The sequence below is a fragment of the Hemicordylus capensis genome, chromosome 5 (genome assembly GCF_027244095.1).
Source record: "Hemicordylus capensis ecotype Gifberg chromosome 5, rHemCap1.1.pri, whole genome shotgun sequence".
Lineage (NCBI taxonomy): Eukaryota > Metazoa > Chordata > Lepidosauria > Squamata > Cordylidae > Hemicordylus > Hemicordylus capensis.
In genome coordinates this window covers 26,615,158-26,631,671 of record NC_069661.1, presented here as the reverse complement: position 1 = coordinate 26,631,671, position 16,514 = coordinate 26,615,158, and the positions used below count along the sequence as shown (strand labels likewise).

The window sequence follows — 16,514 nt, the reverse complement described above, 5'->3', positions numbered from 1 at the left end:
TTTGAGGAAGGGCTGTTATAATCTGATGTAGTCATATTTTCTACCTTAATGTGGATATCCTCTTTCAGCATTGCCGTTGTCTCAGGAGTGGAATGAAACTTAAGAGTCCTTACCAACTTCTTGTATAATGCCTGCACTGTTTGCAGCTTATGGAAAAGTCAACTATCTAAATACCTGTCCTTGTATTACTGGGGAATGATGAAATTGATAACAGATGAAAAGGTGCCTATGGCTACAATGAGTGGCTCTTTCTAGTCCTATTAATGCCTGAAGACCAGGGCACTGAAATGATCATTTTAAAAAATCCAGGTTCAAAAGTAGTGGGGTTTGGATTGGACTTTATCTTGTCTCTGAACAATTAAAATGGACATTCAAATGAGCCAGTTAAATCTCTTGTTCCCACTTTCTTTTACAACAGTGTGGGAGATACTGCTTACATTAGAAGAATCCAGCTGCCTAAAAAGAAGTAAAAATATCAGCACATTTAACAAGTATGGATGCATTCAGTATTGGGTACCAAGAAGTACATTCCATACTAGGTAAGTGATGCCACAGCCAGTGGACAACCACCAACTTCCTGGCTGACACATTGTGCAAGACAACACAGTTGGTTCTGAATAGTCCATGCCACCATAGGCGTTTAAAAAACATGCCCATGGCTGCAGAACAGAGCTTTTCTGCTACTTACCATTGTGTGCGGTCCCCCTCCCCACAACTTCACAACACCTGGACCAATATGAACCAAATCAGGTACAGTTGTAGGGACACCTCACTGGCATAGTTTGTGAGGATGTCATCCACCTTGCTCCAAGATGGCGGACGCGTAAACATTTGAGGTGCAAGAGATCTAACCTATGAACTTCTATTTGAACCAAATTTAGTCCAGTTGTAGAGACAGTGAAAGGAAAGTAGGCTGAATAGTTCTTACTAGAACAACTTGTCTTTACAAAATTACCACTTCCTTCTCTCATTAATCTTCATTTTTCAGTTCTAATGCTGCCATCTTGTGGGGAAAACAAATTATTCAAAAGCCAGAGTGTGGTAATACTGCCATTCGCATAAAGCACAGTACACAAGGTCTTTGTGATTGAGCTTTTTTGTTCTCCAGAACTTTTCATCAGGCTGTATGTTAAATGATGAAGAGAAGAGGAGAAAAGGCTGCCTATGGTAGAACAGCCCCAAAGTTTGCAGTTTACAAGTGTCAAAAAACAGCGTGCAGACAGAGTGATATAGACATAACTGAATTAGTCTCACTAGATATTTAAGACAGGTTTCAGAATGCACCCAGGGCTGCTGGGACAAAGATACATGGTGGCTGACTAGTGAATACTGTATATACAAATCTTTCTGTGCAGTTGTATGTATCCTAGTGCTATGCATTACAACTCTAGATCAATGCTAAACAAGGGTAGCACTGAACAGAAACAAAATACAACTACAATAAGTGCTGTAAAATAAGGTGAAAGAGAGCTCCAAGTATAATGATCAGAAAAATGGTTTAATACAATGAAAAGAAAAGAAAAATCTTTAAAAGCCAATACAAATTGAATTTGTGTAATATACCACCGAATGGCACAGCAGGGAAATAACTTGCCTAGCAAGCAAGAGGTTGCCCGTTCATCGGGCAGCAACAATATAGGAAGATGCTGAAAAGCATCATCTCATACTACTTGGGAGATGGCAATGGTAAACCCCTCCTGTATTCTACCAAAAAACCCACAGGGCTCTATGGTCACAAGGAGTTGACATTGACTTGACAGCACAACTTTATCTTTACCATAAAGATTAATAACCGACAATGAAAAATTAACAGATTTTTATTGTTCAAAGGATTTATCAGCAGCATCATACTCAAAGTCTACTGTTGGTTCTCTGTATACAGAATATTTCTTTTGTTGTGTTTATATCCAATTAAAGTACACAAGGAAGATTAATAAAACATGAAGTTATTAGTGCTACATGGTGGCTTGGATGATATTATCTTTCATTGCCCATTCTTTATTCTTTATGGTATATTACACCAATTGGTAGGCTGTATTGGCTTTTAGATATTTTTCTATTCATTGTATTAAACCATTTTTCTAGCCATTATACTCAGAGTTCTCTTTTGCATTATTTTATAGCACTGACTGTAGTTATATTTTACTTGTGAATCAAGGCAAAGGGAGTATTAGCAGGATTACTCTCTCCCTTTTTCCTTACTCCTGTTTGATTCCAATCCCACTCATCCACTGAACCTAGCACTAGACAGCCACTCCTATTCACACAGGTAGGCCCACTGAGGAGAAGGAATGAAAAGAAGAATTAAAAGAGCTGCTCAGTTGCTGCCTTCTGAAAACTCAGAAGCCATAAAGTGCTGAACAAAACTTTGGATAGTTATACACTGGGATGTTGACGCTTGGTGGCTTTCCTGAAGATTTACAGAAGCAACTTAGATACATGGGAAGCTGCTTTATACTGCGTCAGACACTCTAGCTTTGCATTGCCTACTCTGACGGGCAGCGGCTCTCACTGACTTATATTATATTGAATTTTTTAAAAAATTCTTTTTACCAGTAGCCCCTTTGGGGGGCTTCCTAAAGGCCACAGGGTGTGCATGTGTCTGCAAAGGTTCCCCCTCCCCCCGCCGGCCTCTTAATTTACCACCACAGCCTGTCCCAGGCTGATCTTTGGGCCGGTTCAGGCCTGCAAAGATCAGCACAGTGGCCATTTTGGAGGCAGCCACACATGTTCAAATGGCCTCGGCAAGGCCTAGGGCCTCACAGGGACCATTTGAGCATGTGCGGTGGCCATTTTTTTTAAATTAAAAAAATTAAACAGAGTGGCTGCCAAAAACAAAATGACCACTGCACATGCTCAAATGGTCCCTGTGAGGCCCTAGGGCTTGCCAGGCCTCACAGAGGCCATTTGAGCATGTGTGGTGGCCTCCAAAATGGCCACCGCACTGATGTTTGCAGGCCCAAATGAAAATCAGCCTGGGACGGGCTGCGGTGGTAAATTAAGAGGCCGTCGGGGGAGGGGGAACCTTTGTAGACCTCTGGTGGCCTTTAAGGAAGCCCCCCAAAGGGGCTACAAGTAAAAAAAAAAATAATTTAAATTATTTCCCCCCCGTGAACTGGGGAGGGGGTGGGAAGCAGCATGGCACTGCCGCCCCCCTTCAAGTGGCGGCTGTCCTACCCTCGATACACCTCTGACCAGCTTAACAGCCACCTCATCTTCCTCCCTTTTCTGGCATTCTTTCAGTCCAGCCTCACACCTCAGCCTCATGTCAGTGTTGTTTCCTGTTAAATACTACTATTGCTCCTGAATGCCCAAATGGCAACTGTGGTTAGGAGAATTTTTATCAGTTAAAATATTTTTATTAGCTATGCCTTCCTGGACAGGAAGGATCTAGTCAGGGTTGTTCACAGTTTGGCAACATCCAGAGTAGAGTCGACTGTAATGCACTCTACCATTAGGTTCCTTCCTAAGAGTGCTCAGAAACAACTGGTCCAGAATTAAGCTATCAGAATGCAGTTTAAGTGGGGACAAGCCACTCAGAGCATAAAATTCCATTTTGAAACAGCTTCACAAGCTTCCAGTTGGTTTCCAGGGCCAATTGAAAGTGCTGAATTTTTTTATATTAAAAGCCCTAAACAGTAAGGGTGGTCTGGTCCCAGTGGGCTACCTTCTCATATGAGTCAACCCATGACACTTAGCTCATCAGTTCACAGCAAAATACAGACTGTTAAGGTCCAATTTTTATTAAATGAACTATTTGATACAAAACATTACAGTACTTCAAATAAAACAAGCAAAGAGACAACAAATATGGGCATTTCAAATAAGGCACATGTAAAAAAACCACACATCCAGTGAAAGAGACAGTTTATATATATTTGGAGGTAGAAATAATTACAAAAATATGGAACAATTTCAAACATTAGCAGTTTAGTTAAAAGTAGGGTCCCCATTTTAAAATTGCAAATTTAGCTTATGTGGCATTTTATGCACTACATTTTTGTGGCATCTCAACATTTTGTCTCCAGGTACCAATAGTGGGAAAAGAAAAGAAAAACCTAAGCCATGAGCAATACAACAAGGAAATTACAAAAAGTTATAAATGTCCATACAAATGTATTTTAACATAAAAAGTTCTTAAAGCACATTTTATTTTTCTCAAATAAAAAAAAATATCTACAACACTCATCCTTGTATCATTATTATTAGAGACCTAATGATGTTTTTAATAGTGTTGCTATATCTGCTGGAATGGCCCCTTCTTCTCCTGCAGAATAAAAGGAATAGATCAATGCTGCACTTGTGAGAAACATTTCATGCAGTCTCTACTATTTATAGCCTACGCAACTTAAAAAACCCACACAAAAGCATAAACTAAATATCCTCCTCATCATATGCATTGCACAACATGGGGACTACCATAGTAGTTGTCTGGCTTGTGAGTGTCTGGGGATACAAGCTGGCAGCCTGTATGCCAGTTGCTGGAGAAGGCCAGCATCTGGAAGCACCCTGAGAGTTCATTTAAGGTTGTCAGTGCTCCAAGTCCACTTGCCCGTGATTTGCAAGTCACTTTGGCCTACTCTGCACTGTAGTAGTAAACCTGTGGTTAGGCTGTACCATTTCAGACTGCAGGTAAGAACAGCCCTGCTGGATCAGGCCCATCTAGCTCAGCATCCTGTTTCCAACACTGACCCACCAGATGCTTCTGGGAAACCCACAGGCAAACGGTGAGGGCATGCCCTCTCTCCTGCTGCTGCTCCCCTGCAACTTGTATTTAGAGGCATCTTGCCTCTGAGGTAGGAGGTGGTCTACAGCCCTCAGACTAGTAGCCACTGAGTAGCCCTCAGACTAGTAGCCACTGATAGGTGGGGGCTCATGTAACTGAATGGGCCTCTATATAAACCATTCTTTGCAAATAGAAAGCTAGATGTTAAGGAGAAGACTTCTAGCCTAGCCTCCCCGCTGTCATGCTAGTGGGAATGCTTTTCAATGAGGCACCCTCAGTTTCAATCTAAAGGGATACAGAGCAGGCACAGGTTTACCATCTCCATGAGAACTGGGCTTTTATTAGCAACAAGCATAAGTAAGGAGTGTCACACTTATTCCAAATACATACACTCTTGAACTTTTTTCTATCTGCTTCTGACCACTTAGTTTGTTCAAAAGCATTCTGTGAGAACTTACCTGCATCTGCTGCTGTCATATCTTGTTCTAGTTTTAATTTCTGCTGACTGATTCTGAGCATAGATTCCTCTATAGTCCCTTTGCTTATGAGTCTTATAACTTTCACTTCTCTGAAAATATAAGGAAAATATTGAGTTTATCCAGACTTCTGTAAATCAACATGCTTGATTTAGTTACGGGAATGTATTATTTCCATTTAATACCACATTATTCTATAAATACAGTGGCACTTGTATATTATTATTACTAGGAGCAAGGAGGAGAAGTGAAGTGCTCACATCACTTTGAAAAATATGTTAGTGAAGGGACTTTGTTCCTACACTTCTGGGGACAACATGCATGTGTGTCACTCGATCACAATTATATCAAGAAATGTCTTGAATCTGTGCTGGTTTGTTCACACATGCATCACAGAGGGCTAGTTTGGATGACTGAAGTCAACACATATATTCAGCTGAGAGTCACTGAATGATATGCAATCGGGTGAAGAGTTATTTTAAGCCAGTGGCCCTCAGTCTACAAGGGTTAAAGTATTGGCATTTCTCCCTATCATTCCATGCATGTGATATGATGAACACACACAACTGGCCCTTCCCCAGATAAATCAGTTTCTCTGTCAGCTTATACAAGTGAACCACAACAAAAAATGGCACATAGACTGGTTTTTACTCACATACCTTGGAGCAATGGCCAGTGTCAACAAAACCAAACCAAACCAGGGAGCAGGAAATAAATTAGTTTTATACAGTTTGCTTAGACACACACATTTCAAGCTACCAGTTTTAAAGAGCAATGGTCTCCATCCATCCTGCCTAATATATATACATCTCTAGGCAATTATAAGCAAAGCAAAACAAATCTGCACACATACAACTACTGGTGTTTGCCCTCATAAATTAAACACCCAGACACACTTACCGAGTTTGACCTACTCTGTGGCATCGGTCTTCAGCCTGCTTATCATTGTAAGGATTACAATCAATGTCATGAAGGACAACCACATTGGCAGAGGTGAGATTAATTCCCAGACCCCCAGCTTTGGTGGAAAGCAGGAAGACAAAGATCCCCATATCTGAATTGAATTCATCTATCAGATGTATCCTACCAATAAGAGGGGAAAAAGCAAAGCATTCATCAGCATGCAAGTTTTTCTCTGCCAACTTGGTGACACCTATAGATACATAGATTCATCTTTATTGTAGACATTCCTTTCATATTACTTGAAACACAATGCTTTTCAACAGTCAGTTCATACAATCAAGTCTCCAGTAATAAAACAGAGAAATCAAGGGCTGTGCTTAAATATATGAACCAGTCTTATGTTTCTGTGATTATTTATATTCTTATCTCCAGTGCTACTGTGCATTGTGTTATGATCTTCTTTCATTGCTATTTCTATAGTTCCTTTCAGTCTAGACATCATGCGAAAGGAAAAAATTGCTTTTGGAAATTATATAGTTAAGTACTCCACTTTTAAAAAAAAGAATAAAGAGTTCCTCAGCAGGAGACCCTTATTTAAAAATCTCCCCAATTATACATAGAACATGAAGTTTAAACACAATTCTTTGACACAATGTTTCATTAACCTGAGCAGTCATATTTCCTTCTATCCTCCCTAGTACATATCCAGAGTCAGGTTCAAAGAAGGGCGAGGACCACCACTGGCTGGACCTAATAAAATTGTTCTTGTGTCATTATAAAAATCTTGTCTACCTGTCAGAAATCTGTGTCTTTCCATCCAGCCTAAGGTATCGGTGTTGCTGATGTTTTAGAAGAACCTCCAGAATGTCCAACATCATAGTAAATTGGCTAAACAGTACAACTCTATCACCCTAATGGAAGAAAAACATTCAAATAAAAATCCAAAGCATGCTTCAGAAACATATATACACAAAAATGAGTTCTGGTTCATGAATAAATGACAATCAAATGGATAGCTAAGGAATTTGAACAAAAGTCACCCATGGTTCTTGGCTATGGTTCTAATATACATATCAAACAGATCTAACCCACTCAATGTCAGGGAATAATCCAGTTGTGTCCTCACTATATTAAAAGATAATGGCTGGTATCTAAATTAATTAAGTACAAATGCTAAAGGAGAAGCTCCAGCATAGCACCAGTGTTTCTGAAGAGTTCCAGACTAACACTGGACTGGTATCCACCCACAGAGAGGAAGGGGGTGAATTCTGACAACTTCCCCTCCCCCCCCAAAACACTCTGTACCACCAAAAACTATGTCCCTGAGGGCCACACAACCCTTATGAACATATTCTTGGGTGGCACAGAGTACTTCCGGGGAATGGGGAGATTGATTGCCACTGGATGAGTGTTGATGCTGAGTTAGCTGAACTCTGCAAAAGCATTGGTGCTTCTCTGTAGCACCAGTGCATCATTAGTCTAAATGTCAACCACTGTGCTTGCCTCCGTTAGCTGCAAACCTATTTCTAAGTAATGGCTAGTGGTAACTTATAAGATAGGGGCGGGGGCAAGATACTACCTGGGACAATTTGAGGATGCTTCTATTATAACACAGACAGAGCAAAATGTACCATGACTAAATTACTTTATACTTGCTTAAATAATTCAATGACTAACAGCCAGGCAGTTATGAATTACAGTTTGAATTACAGTTCTCCATATTCAATTTGAATTACAGTTCTCCATATTCAACTCTGACACAGTGGGCCAGTCTAGATTTGCCTAAACATGTCAGGGAGAAGTGTGGGTGTGCACTCTCGTCCATCACCTGGCAAGTCAATTCCAAATTGCACAGGCTACACCCCACATCCCCCCCACCCAGGGTTTAGGCTTTTTACTGATTTCCAAAGCAGTAGAAAAGGTTGTGATTGAGATCAGTTCATTTAGGTACAGGACAGGTACATTGTGGCATGTTCAAAATACACTTGTAGAGCACACCTTTTCTTTGAAGTCAGACAAAATGCGTCCCAATATTCTAAATTTTCCAGAATCCAAAATCAGATCCATCTCAAGCATGAAGTCACGGATGTTTGCGTACTGTTTACAAAGCAGATGTAGTTCATAGTCCGTCATCATAGACATATCTTCAAATATGAGGTCGGGGTTGGCTTCACAGTGTGTAGGCTCCTAAAACCCAATATTAAAACCTTTTGTTAGCCATCCATATCACAGCTATGCCTTGAAAGTAATAATGATCCTTTGTTTTGTTTTATGCTGCTTTGTATATTGGTGTTATTGTTGATTGGTCACGGACCGTAATAAATTATTACTTACTTACTAATCATGATCCAGAGAGCAGCATGCAGAATTAATTTGATTCTACAAGTTAACATTTCTGAGGTTTTCATATTAGAGACATGCATTGCAATCGTACGCATATTTATTCAGAAAGGAGTATTGGTTACTTACAATGAAGTGTTTTTGCTGCTGGATTTGAGAACATCTCATGTGGGTTATCCTTCCCATGTGTACCAGGAGGCAGGACTTATGTTAATTAGCTGAAAGCTCCAAGAGGCTGGAAAGGAAGACCCCACTCAGTTCTGGATAGGAGAGCATAAGAGACAAGGAGCCAACTATAAGAGATCCTATACAATGAAAGAGGAAGAAGTGCCCAGAAGACAATACAGGTGAGTAGAAGGTCACTTAGTAGGCCAAGGCGCCCAGTGGGTGGGCTGAGATGTCCTCAAATCCAGGAGCAACAAGAAGCCTTCATGGTAAGTAACCAATTCTCCTTTCTCTGCTGCTATCATATGGGATATGCCAAACCAACTATCCTGGGTGGGAGGCCTGTGCCTACTGAGGGGGAAGTACCTGCTGAAGTACTAGCTTGCCAAATGCTGCCTGTGTCGATAAGTAGGAGTCTGGTTTGTAATGTCTAGTGAACATAGAGGGTCATTTCCAAGTGGCCGCAGTGCAGATTTCATGAAGGGGAGCGTTGGTGGGAAATGCAGCAGACATCGCTGCAGATCTAGTGGAATGAGCCATAATACGAGTAGGAGGTCAAAGACTGTGTGTCTCATAGATCCATCTTATTTATTTATTATTTCTCTGTGTAAACCACCCTGAGCCATTTTTGGAAGGGAGGCTATCCAGACTAAGTTTATTAGATCCATTTTGCAGGTTCCATGTTGTGCTCCGAATGCTGTCATCAGAAGAGAGGTTGGTCTTATTAGGGTGGAATCCTTATACTGGTGCTGTATTTTTCGATTTTGGTTAAAATTGAGTTTTGGACAGGCAGGTTTAGCCTCTTTGGCTATGAATGATGGTTTTAATTCGAGCTGGAAACAAGCTGTGTTGAGCAAATTTTCCTCTTTGGGCCTCTCCATAGAGAATTTGCATACTGTAGGAATTGAGCAAGCCAGGAAGTTAGTTAAGCAACGTGTCCTGGATATAGAAGTTCAACAAGAAGGTGCATGGCTCAAGCAGGGTTTATACTTAGGGAGTCAAGCTATTAATCTTAAACGAGCTAAATATTTTGATGTGGTGCTTGTCCCTAAATTTAGACAAGCCCTCACTTTAGCACGTTTAAATGTTCTTCCTACAGCAGTATTGGATGGCAGGTTCAAGGGAGTTCCGCTATTTTTATGTCTTTGCCCATGTGGCAAAGGGGTTATAGAATCCACCTCGCACGTTATTCTTTATTGTGATTTTTATAGGGAACCCGGTTTAAGACTTTTATCTCCTATGTTAGACAATTTGCCTGGCCGGTCTGATGAATTTTATTTAAATTATCTTTTAATTAATGAGGACACTGATATTATTTCTATTATGGCCAAGTTTTGTTATATTATTTGTAAAATACGTACTGGTTTATTGTAAATGTTTGCTGGTCAATGACCGAATAAACTTATAACTTGTTGAAGGGGAGCGTTGGTGGGAAATGCAGCAGATATCGCTGCAGATCTAGTGGAATGAGCCATAATACGAGTAGGAGGTCAAAGACTGTGTGTCTCATAGATCCATCTTATTTATTTATTATTTCTCTGTGTAAACCGCCCTGAGCCATTTTTGGAAGGGTGGTATAGAAATCGAATGAAGGAATGAATAGGCCAGGGAAATGCACACCTTAATCCATCTGGTGATGGTTGGAGCAGAAATTTTTTGTCCCACAGAAGTAGGCAGAAAGGACACAATAATGCCTCCGACAGATAGTGATGTGCAGTACATTGAATATAAACCTTGAGGCATCTACGGACATCTAATTTGTGCCATGCTTTTTTCAGCTGGGTGGACAGGACGTGGACAGAAGGATGGAAGGACAACGTCCTGCAACTGACAGAAAATTTAGCAAACCTTAGGCCAAAATAAGGGGCCAGGAATGAGGCAGAGAGAGTCCTGTGAGAAAATACAGAGGTGTTTTATTCACTGACAGTGCTTGAAGTTTAGAAATGCATCTCGCCGAGGTTATCGCTATGAGAAAAGCAATTTTGAAGGAATTTTGAATTGAAGTGGCATGAAGGACATGCAAGACTGTGTGAAGATTCCAAGAGGGAATGTGGTGCACTGTAGGTGGTGATAGTAAAGTGGCTCCCCTGAGGAAACATTTAAGATGTGAATGGTGGGTAAGGTGTGTTTTGGAAATACTTGAGATGAGACCCACTAGAGATGCTGCTTGACATTTAAGAGTGTTGGCCTTCAATCCTTTGCCGAGGCTGTCTTGAAGGACCGCAAGAATTTAATGTCGGCTGAGCCCTTAGGGATGTCATGGAGATGGCACCAATGTAGAAATGGTCTCCAGGTAAACTGGTATATCCAGTTGGTGGAAGGATGTCTGGATACCAGCATGGTGATAAGGACCTTGGGAGGTAACCCAGCTCAGTCTCCAGGTGGCTAGTTTTAACCAGTCTGAGTTGTCGTGGTAGACAGGACCTTGGTGAAGGAGATCTGGGGACAGTGGGAGGAAAAACAGGTTGCTCATCTGTAACTCTTGATCTGGAAGTGAGCCGGAGAACCAGAGTTTTGATGTTGCTAGATTGAGAATTTCAGCGAACCAGTGTATCCTCAGCCAATAGGGAGCTACCAGAATGATTTCTGCCTTGTATAGTTGAACTTCGCAGAGTAGGCAAGTGATTAGCAGTACTGGTGGGAAGGTGAACAGGAGTCTGCAAGGCCAGAGTGAGGAAAGGGTGCCTACTGCTTCCGCGCTAGGAGAACCACTTCTGGGTGAAGTGACTGGGATCGGGTCCTACCCTGGCGATTCACATGTGCCTTTGCTAAGGTTATGGTTGGTGAGTATGAGGACATGTTGGCATAGGATAATGTGTCGAAAGTTCAGCAGTGCTAAGTGGATGGCTCTGAGCTCCAACCAGTTGATGCTGTTGTGTTCTTGGGAGGACCACTTGGCTTACGCTGTGAGGTGGAAACAATGGGCTGCTGGCATCCATTGTTAGGTTGATTTTTGGTGGATCCAGAAATGGCTCTCCCTTGGAGAGGTGAGTCGTCGGAGAGGTCCATCATGAAAGGGACTGAAGAACTTGGGCTGTGAGTTGGACCTTCATAGCACTCCTCTGAGTTATCTCTGACTGGTAAGAGAAAAGCAGGGTGTAGTGTGGGTTCAAAGAAAAAGTGCTCCCCAGCTCCTGAGGGCCCCCCAGCTCCACTCCTCCCTATTTTCTTCATTATCTCCCTCACTCTGACGGGCCACCAGGAAGATGAGCAAACACGGGCTAGATCTCCTTTAGCTACAACCCTGGGAAAAAGAAACTTGCAGGGGCTTTAGATACAGTCTGGCCCAAGGAATGGAGTCCAATGATGTTACCTTCAGACCTAGTAAATGCATTAGGAATAGAAGGGAAATTTATTTTGAATGTTGGAATGATTGAATAACATATTGCAGCTTCAGTACATGTTCCTGAGAGAGGAAGAGGTGGTCCAGAGTGGTGTCTATGATGACCCCCAGGTGGAGAAGCTGCCAGGATGGATGAAGATGACTTTTTGCCATGTTTACTAGGAAACTGTGATTGTCAAGGGTCTGCAGTGTGAACTCTAAGTCCTTGTGCCTGAAGATCCAATGACTTGACCAGGAGATGTCCTCATCCAGCAGCAGAGAAGTAAGGATCACTGTGTTCAAATGGGACTCACACCCAAGTAAGTACTGTATGCACAGGATTGCAATCTTAGAGGGCTGAATAATTGCCTCACTTTGCAAACATCTTAAGATTTGATTAAATAGGTCTATTAATAGTTTTATTAAAGTTCATGGGGACTGAGGGGGAAAGTGAGAAAGGCTTCATTTGGTTGCATTTTGGTTAATGATGTCTAAGTGTTGCTAGTACTTGCATATTTTTGCGGGGTGGTGATATATATTCTATTTAATTTACCTAGATAAAACAATATGTTTATCTGTGTGGCTCTGTGTGATCACTCTCCATGGATTCCCATTCATTCATTGTAGTTAATACCACCTGTGCACATTTCACAGATTTGAAGGCCTTTTATCTTATTTCATTCCACAAATCAATGATCTATTTACAATTCCAATAATCTTTTCCAAAGAAAGGCCATATCCATTTACAGATGGTTGCAGACTTTAAATGTCATAACTAACTTAATTTTGGGGAGGCACAGCTGAAGAGCTGCTACACTGTGAAATTACAAGTTTATTCAAAACAGCATTAAAGTAAACAAGAGGCAACTGCCTTCTTAAAAATCAATCTTCTTACCTTCAGCATGAGTTTTGACATCACCTTAAGTTTCTCAGATGTATAATACTGGCGATGTAAAAGAGGATGATTGGCCATTTTTCTTAGCTGCATCATGACATTTCCCATTTCTGTATTCTTTTCTATGACCAGAAACAGATCAAACGAAATGTTACAGCATGAAACTTACTCATGGATTAGACTATTATCTGCAAGAGTTTTCAGGACTAGTTTTTATAGTGATTTATCTACAAATCCAATGGAGCTCAGTATTTCTACATGAGACACTGGGGGACAATGGAAAACACCTGCATACCTTGACTGTCAATAGATTTCTTTAAGGAGCTGAAGAGAGCTTGGTAGAGTCGTTCCTGTTTCTCAGTCATTTCACAGCATTCAATAATATCCTTTTTGGGAGGTAGCTGTTTAAGGACCTGGTAGGCCAAATTTAAATTTAAATTATTTGCAAATGATTTCAAGTATGAACTTACACCTGGATTCTAACACAACTTGCCTGGAAGCAAATAATACTGAAGAGAAGTGTTTCTAAGTTATTATAGTTAATAGTGCATTCTAGAAGAAGTTGTACAGATTACAATAAAAAAAGAGGACATACCTCTTCTTTTACTCTTCTCAGAATGAATGGTTTTATTATCTGCTTGGCATGTGCAATTCTCTCCTTTTCATATATACTATGTTCTTCACTGGCTTTCTAGGAAGGAAAATTTTTAAACATATAATGTGTTTCACAGTGAGGACACAATCAAATTGGACTGAACATCAGAGAGAGTTTTATCATTTACTTCAAAGGAAGAGAATTGTTCTCAGTCTGAATGTTCCAACCCAAGACATTCTCTATACTGGGCTAAATAGTTGTGATTTCCAAAATATTTACTATACTATAGTGTCATTACCCAAACATGAGACTATTCTGGAGTTATAAATTTGAAGACTTAGTGGTGACTTTTGTCAAGCAATCTTGGGGTTGTCAGAGGATAAAGATATAGAATAGTTTCCAGCGTTGAAAAGTTTAAAAGAAAAGAAAGTAGTGAGGACATAAATTTAATCTACATTTCTGAGCAGTAAAAGTTTATTGAAAAAATATACTCACTGCTTTGGAAGAGAACATCCTCCGAATTTCACTGGTGCTACTACTGAACATATGTGGCATGACAAAATTCAACAGAGACATGAGTTCTAAAAGATTGTTTTGAACCGGAGTTCCTGTTAGCAGCAAGCGACTTCTTGCCTATTTTCATTACAAAACAAAAGGTTATGACAACCATCAGTTGTAATAAAATTAGATCATCACAGTTACTAAACAAAACTGATTCTGCAACAGGAGAATCCTCTCACTGCTAAGGAATTTAATCCTTTAATGTTACTGGAGGACAGTGGCTAGATCTTAATGATGAACTAGTGTACATAAGAACAGCCCTGCTGGATTAGGCCCACGGACCATCTAGTCCAGCATCCTGTTTCACACAGTGGCCCACCAGATGCCGCTGGAAGCCACAGGCAGGAGGAGTTGAGGTCACGCCCTCTCCTGCTGTTACTCCCCTGCAACTGGTACTCAGAGGCATCCTGCCTTTGAGGCTGGAGGTGGCCTATAGCACTCCACTTAGTAGCTGATGATAGACCTCTCCTCCATGAAGTTATCCAAACCCCTCTTAAAGCCATCCAGGTTGTTGGCTGTCACATCTTGTGGCAGAGAATTCCACAAGTTGATTATGCATTGTGTGAAAAAGTACTTCCGTTTGTTGGTCCTAGGTTTCCCAGCAATCAATTTAATGGGATGACCCCTGGTTCTAGTGTTACGTGAGAGGGAGAAGAATTTCTCTCTATCCACTTTCTCCACTCCATGCATGATTTTATAGACCTCTATCATGTCTCCCCACAGTAGTCTTTTTTCTAAACTAAACAGCCCCAGGTGTTGTAGCCTTGCCTCATAAGAAAGGTGTTCTAGGCCCCTGATCATCTTGGATGCCCTCTTCTGCACCTTTTTGAGTTCTACAATGTCCTTTTTTAGATGTGGTGACCAGAATTGTACACAGTACTCCAGGTGTGGCCACACCACCGTTTTGTACAAGGGAATTATTTATATTAGCAGTTTTATTTTCAATCCCATACCTAATGATCCCTAGAATGGAACTGGCCTTTTCCACAGCTGCCTGCCACAAACTGAGTCGACACTTTCAATGAGCTGTCCACCACGACCCAAGATCCCTCTCCTGGTCAGTCACCGACAGCTCAGATCCCATCAGCGTATACCTGAAGTTGGGGTTTTTCATCCCAGTGCGCATCACTTGCCACAACACTGAACCGCATTTGCCACTTTGTCGCCCACTCACTCAGTTTGGAGATATCCTTTTGGAGCTCCTCACAATCTGTTTTGGATTTCACTACCCTAAATAGTTTGGTATCATCTGCAAATGTGGCCACCTTGCTGCTTCCCCCTACTTCTAGACCATTTATGAATAAATTAAAAAGCACCAGTCCCAGTACAGATCCCTGGGGGATGCCACTTCTTACTTCCCTCCATTGTGAAAACTCTCCATTTATACCTACCCTCTGTTTCCTGTCTTTTAACCAGTTTGCAATCCACACATGGACTTGTCCCCTTATCCCATGACTGCTAATTTTCCTCAGGAGTCTTTGATGAGGAACTTTGTTGAAAGCTTTTTGGAAGTTCAGGTATACTATGTCAACAGGACCACCCTTATCCACACACTTTTTGACTCTCTCAAAGAACTCCAAAAGGTATGTGAGGCAAGATTTACCTTTGCAGAAGCCATGCTGGTTTTCTCCCAGCAGGGCCTGTTCTTTGTGCTTTACAATTTTATCTTTGAGGATGCTTTCCATCCATTTGCCTGGAATGGATGTTAAGTTAACCAGCCTGTAATTTCCTGGATCACCCCTGGATCCCTTTTTGTAAATTGGTGTTACATTTGCTGCTTTCCAGTTCTCCAGTACAGAGCCTGATTGCAGGGATAAGTTCTATATTTTAGCAAGGAGGTTGGCAATTTCACATTTGAGTTCTTTGAGGACTCTTGGATGGATGCCATCTGGCCCTGGCAATGTGCTAGTTTTCAGTTTTTCCAGACAGTTTAGAACATCATCTCTTGTCACTTCTATCCGACTCTGTTCTTTAGCCTCCATCCCCGAAAAGCCTGTTTCAGGAACAGGTATGTGCTCAATAACCTCTGCTGTGGAGACGGATGCAAAGAACTAATTTAGCTTCTCTGCAACCTCCATACCCTAAGTAGTACCAGTGCGTCTGAGGAGTTCCAAACTAATGCTACACTGGTGCTAGAATTGGGAGGGGGCGATTTCAGTGACCTCCCCTTTCCCTGGAAGCCCTCTGTTACCCAAAAATATAAGTCTCTGAGGGCTGCCTGACCCACAGGAACATATTTTTGGCTGTCATAGAATACTCCCTGGAGAAAGGGAGGTTATCAAAATTTGTCCTCACTGTTGAACCAGCAGTGTAGCTGGGTTAGCAGAACTATTCAGAAGCACCAGTGCGTCTCCTGTTGTTCTGGTGCTTCATTAGTGAGGATGTCAGCTGTTATGTATACAGTGAGGGAAATAAGTATTTGATCCTCTGCTGATTTTGTCCATTTGCCCTCTGACACAGAAATGACCAGGCTATAATTGGAATGGTAGGTTTATTGTAGCTGTGAGAGACAGAATAACAACAAACAAACC

At 41.3% G+C, this 16,514-nt stretch overlaps 1 protein-coding gene across 6 annotated transcripts in view; it reads right to left on the bottom strand.

The window, feature by feature from the left end:
* Positions 1-3,722: 3,722 nt before the first annotated feature.
* Positions 3,723-16,514, bottom strand: part of SMARCAD1 (SWI/SNF-related, matrix-associated actin-dependent regulator of chromatin, subfamily a, containing DEAD/H box 1) — a 76,096-nt gene continuing 63,304 nt past the window's right edge. For all 6 annotated transcript variants that reach the window (XM_053255122.1, XM_053255120.1, XM_053255121.1 and 3 more), the window contains 9 exons: positions 13,918-14,055; positions 13,423-13,518; positions 13,123-13,240; positions 12,828-12,949; positions 8,104-8,292; positions 6,898-7,016; positions 6,103-6,285; positions 5,185-5,294; positions 3,723-4,267 (listed from right to left, as the gene is read on the bottom strand). In XM_053255122.1, the coding sequence (XP_053111097.1) occupies positions 4,206-4,267; positions 5,185-5,294; positions 6,103-6,285; positions 6,898-7,016; positions 8,104-8,292; positions 12,828-12,949; positions 13,123-13,240; positions 13,423-13,518; positions 13,918-14,055 (1,137 nt within the window). In that variant the 3' untranslated portion in view covers positions 3,723-4,205. The remainder of the gene's footprint in view (positions 4,268-5,184; positions 5,295-6,102; positions 6,286-6,897; positions 7,017-8,103; positions 8,293-12,827; positions 12,950-13,122; positions 13,241-13,422; positions 13,519-13,917; positions 14,056-16,514) is intronic.